This window comes from Cicer arietinum, chromosome 3 (assembly GCF_000331145.2).
Source record: "Cicer arietinum cultivar CDC Frontier isolate Library 1 chromosome 3, Cicar.CDCFrontier_v2.0, whole genome shotgun sequence".
Lineage (NCBI taxonomy): Eukaryota > Viridiplantae > Streptophyta > Magnoliopsida > Fabales > Fabaceae > Cicer > Cicer arietinum.
Window position 1 is genome coordinate 23,048,370 of NC_021162.2, and position 4,309 is coordinate 23,052,678.

At 31.2% G+C, this 4,309-nt stretch overlaps 1 protein-coding gene across 1 annotated transcript; it reads left to right on the forward strand.

Annotated features, from left to right (window-relative positions):
- The first annotated feature begins 393 nt into the window (after positions 1 to 393).
- Positions 394 to 3,414, forward strand: LOC101511530 (probable CoA ligase CCL5). Its single transcript, XM_004514854.3, has 5 exons — positions 394 to 1,621; positions 2,162 to 2,307; positions 2,421 to 2,488; positions 2,602 to 2,704; positions 3,301 to 3,414. The coding sequence occupies exons 1-5, from the start codon at positions 394 to 396 to the stop codon at positions 3,412 to 3,414; spliced, it is 1,659 nt and encodes a 552-aa protein (XP_004514911.1).
- Positions 3,415 to 4,309: the final 895 nt, after the last annotated feature.

Genomic DNA, 4,309 nt, shown 5'->3' on the forward strand with positions numbered 1-4,309 from the left:
GGTAAGAGTATTAAATTCTATGACACATTTTCATGATACAAATGATGATCCACTTTTGGTAGAATTTTTAACTCAAGTGACATATTTTCAAAAGTTCTAATTCTATTGACAAATGACACATTTTTATGCAACTTTCTTTATTATTATAGAAATAAATAAAGCGGATCATCACGTTGATGATTATGACAATATATACAGATAGTACTATAAATAAGCCAGTAGCATTTTCATAGATACAATAGTGTTGAGTATAGATAACGGAAAACGCTTTTGGGCACGAGACCAAAACATGCAATAAATATAGTCCGTTGATTTTTCACAATTCATGGGTTTTCAACAAAATTGGTCTCGTGCCATATAGTAGTTCTTAGTAAAGCAGATAAAGATCGAAATATGGAGTTGCAGGGTGGGAATAATAGTGGTAGAATAATAATCGACCCAAGAAGTGGTTTTTGCAGTTCCAATTCAATTTTCTACAGCAAGAGAAAACCCCACTCACTCCCTCCAAATCACTCCTTAGACGTCACAACTTTCATCTCCTCCTGCTCCCATCACGGCCGCATTGCCTTCATCGATGCCTCCACCGGCCGACACATCACCTACCAACAACTCTGGCGTTCCGTCGAAGCCGTCACTTGCTCTCTCTCCAACACGGGAATCCGAAAGGGTGACGTCATCCTCATCCTCTCTCCCAATTCAATCTATTTCGCGGTGGTGTGTCTCTCCGTCTTGTCCCTCGGCGCAATCATCACCACCACCAATCCTCTCAACACAATACACGAAATCACCAAGCAGATCGCCGATTCTAAACCCGTCCTTGCCTTCACAACTACTCCCCTCGCTCCAAAAATCACAGGAGCATCACCTACCCTTCCAATCATTCTCATGGAATCCGAAGATAACTCATCAAACACAGTGGAGAAAATGATGAAGAAAGAACCAGAGTTAAGTAAAGTGAGGGAACGAGTGAACCAAGACGATATAGCTACTTTGCTTTACTCTTCTGGAACAACGGGAGCCAGCAAAGGTGTGATATCTTCTCATAAGAATCTCATAGGAATGGTTCAAAACAAAATGGCAATGTTCGGTAAAGAACAAGAAAAACGTGGACAAACGTTTATATGCACTGTTCCAATGTTTCATATATACGGTCTTGCAGTGTTCGCTACGGGGCTTCTCGCTTTGGGTTCAACCATTGTTGTTATCTCGAAATTCGAGATGCATGATATGCTTTCATCGATTGAGAAATTCAGAGCATCGTTTCTACCAGTCGTGCCTCCCATATTGGTGGCTATGCTTAACAACGCCGATGCGATTAAGAGTAAGTATGACTTGAGTTCCCTTCATTCGATGTTCTCAGGCGGGGCTCCTCTAAGCAAAGAGGTTATAGAAGGGTTTATTGAAAAGTTCCCAAATGTTACGATACTTCAGGGTTATGGTCTAACAGAAACCTCTGGAGTTGGGGCTTCCACTAACTGTTTTGAAGAGAGTCGTAAGTATGGCACAGCGGGGCTTTTGTCTTCTTCAACGGAGGCTATGATTGTCGACATTGACACTGCTCAACCACTGGCTATTAATCAGACAGGTGAACTTTGGCTCCGGGGTCCCACTATCATGAAAGGTACTTCTATTTGCAGCGGCGGAGTTTCCTTAAAATTAGGTGGCCACACCAAGTTTTGAATAATTTCTTTTAAAATAATATTACTTTTATTTTATTTTTTATTTCAAAATTTTCAATAACTTTAAAAAAATATACTACTACTCTTATTTGATTTCCAAGAAATACTTGAATTATAATTTTGTCAATAAAAATCGATCTATTTGATATATTTTATGAAACAAATAGTCGAACTTTGATTATGTGCAAAAGAAGATATCCAAAATTTTATATTTTTATTATTGTATCCAAATTCTAAAATTACTTTACTAATTCTATTAAACATTTCTCTTTATGTTCTCTATATTTGTGGGGATGAATATAAAATTTTCTCTTTCATTTTTTTGGAATTATGATGTACAATACTTTAAGTTAGCCGTTAATATACTATAAAGCATTGGTTAGTTGCTCATAGTATTATTTAATAGGTATAAGCTCATTTTCTATTATAGATGCTAATCATGGTTGTTATTTTAGCTAACATGAAAGACATTGTAATGGTAGGTTATTTAAGTAACGAGGAGGCAACTAAATCAACCCTTACTTCAGAGGGTTGGTTAAAAACAGGGGATATTTGCTATATTGATAGCGATGGATACTTATTTGTGGTTGATCGCTTGAAAGAGCTAATTAAATATAAGGGATATCAGGTTAGAATCTTGCTATTCAACTAAAAAATTGAATTAATCACACAGGACAAGATTAAATATAAATATTGTCAATCTCATGGAATAAGTTCTCTTGATTTTGTTTGATGTTACAGGTTCCTCCAGCAGAACTTGAGGCTCTGTTGCTGACTCATCATGCTATTCTAGATGCTGCTGTTATACCGTAAGGCTTTCATACCTAAATTTTTGTTTTTTGTCTGATTTAATTTAACAAAACCATAATGTGGGCAGATAAAGTGACATTTCCCTGTTTTGTATGTGCTATGTAAATATTAGATATCCAAATAAAGAGGCGGGCCAGATTCCAATGGCATATGTAGTGAGGAAGGCTGGAAGTAATATATCAGAAAAACAAGTTATGGATTTTGTTGCAGGACAGGTTTGTTTCGAACACTTTTTTCACAATGGCATAGTTTTTTTTATGAGATGATTTAGAATTGTAACATCAATGATGAGATAATTTAATTATTAAAATTCAAAATAAAATTATTTTCTTTAAGGAGTTTCCATTGTACATTCACAAATTAAAATATCATAGAAAATTTGTTCTATAAATTAACAAATTAATAATTTTTATATAAATTAAAAAATTATTTGTTGATTTCTATAATTATATGAATAAATAATAAAAAATAATTTTTTTCTAAAATAAATTTATTTCACTATCAATTTAAAGACAAAGTACATGTTAAATTAGTTAACGTACCATAGAAAATCTATTCTTTTAAATACGAGAACAATTTATTATATTTTTTTATTAGTTAAATTATCATAATATTTACATAAAATTACAGCAAATTAATTAAAAAAAAATGTATATTCTCGCTTATTTTTAATTGTATTTTTCTTACCTTTTCAAAAAAAAAATTTGTTACATAATTTTTCTTGTAAAAGGTTGCCAATAATTGATTAGCACTACAAAAATAATATTTATGGGATGCTTTTAATTAATGCTGATGCAAGTGTGATTTACAGGTTGCTCCATACAAAAGAATTCGCAAAGTGACCTTTATATCTTCCATACCTAAAAATCCATCTGGTAAAATTCTTCGGAAGGATCTCATCAAACTCGCTACAGCTAAACTCTAAACATTGGAGCTTTTAAATGATAGGATTCTTTGGGATGTGTGCAAATGATTTATTATTACTTGCTTCTTCACTATTCATAATAAGTATGACAATAATCTATATATTTTAGTTATAGGTGTGGTGCAAAGAAAATGAGAGATTATAATTTTTAAGATTTTTATATAGATTTGAGAATTTATGATTTGAAAATAAATAAATTATAGTTAGAGATAAATGTTGTTGAGTTTTTATTAAAAAATTTGAAATTTGAAGATGAATAATTAAATCTATTGAAAATTAAATGCATAGCATATATCTCATGGTCATGTAATAACTAATGTGTTAAAAAAATGTAAAATAGAGCATAGACTATAATCATTGCATGAATGAATTATAATAAGATTGATGATGTACATCGTCAAAGCATGAATATATTTAAATTACTCACCCGATTAATAAATCAATTGAATTTATATAGGTCAAAGATTTTGAGTTTGTAAAAAAATATATTTAAATTTATATTTGATAATAAGATTGCTCAATCAAATAAACTAAGTAAAAGGCTCAAAGACAGAAGTAGAAGGGGGACCACCACAGGCCATACCCATGTTCCCACAAATTTTATAAATATTATTAGTATTTTATTAAAAAATTTGTCTTTATATTTACTTTATTTATAAATTTTATAAGATATTTTTTAATGTCTTTTTTATTCAATATATTGAACGTAATAATTTTTTTCCGTAATCGTAGTTTATAATATTATTAAATTGTATAAAGATATGTATAGATTGTTTCATACAAAATTATATTAAAAAAAAAGTGGCTTGATTAAAATACACTGTAAAAATAGAGTATATGAGGAATTTATAATAATAAAGAGAAACTCACAGTTATAATCGTAGTCAGGTTCGTG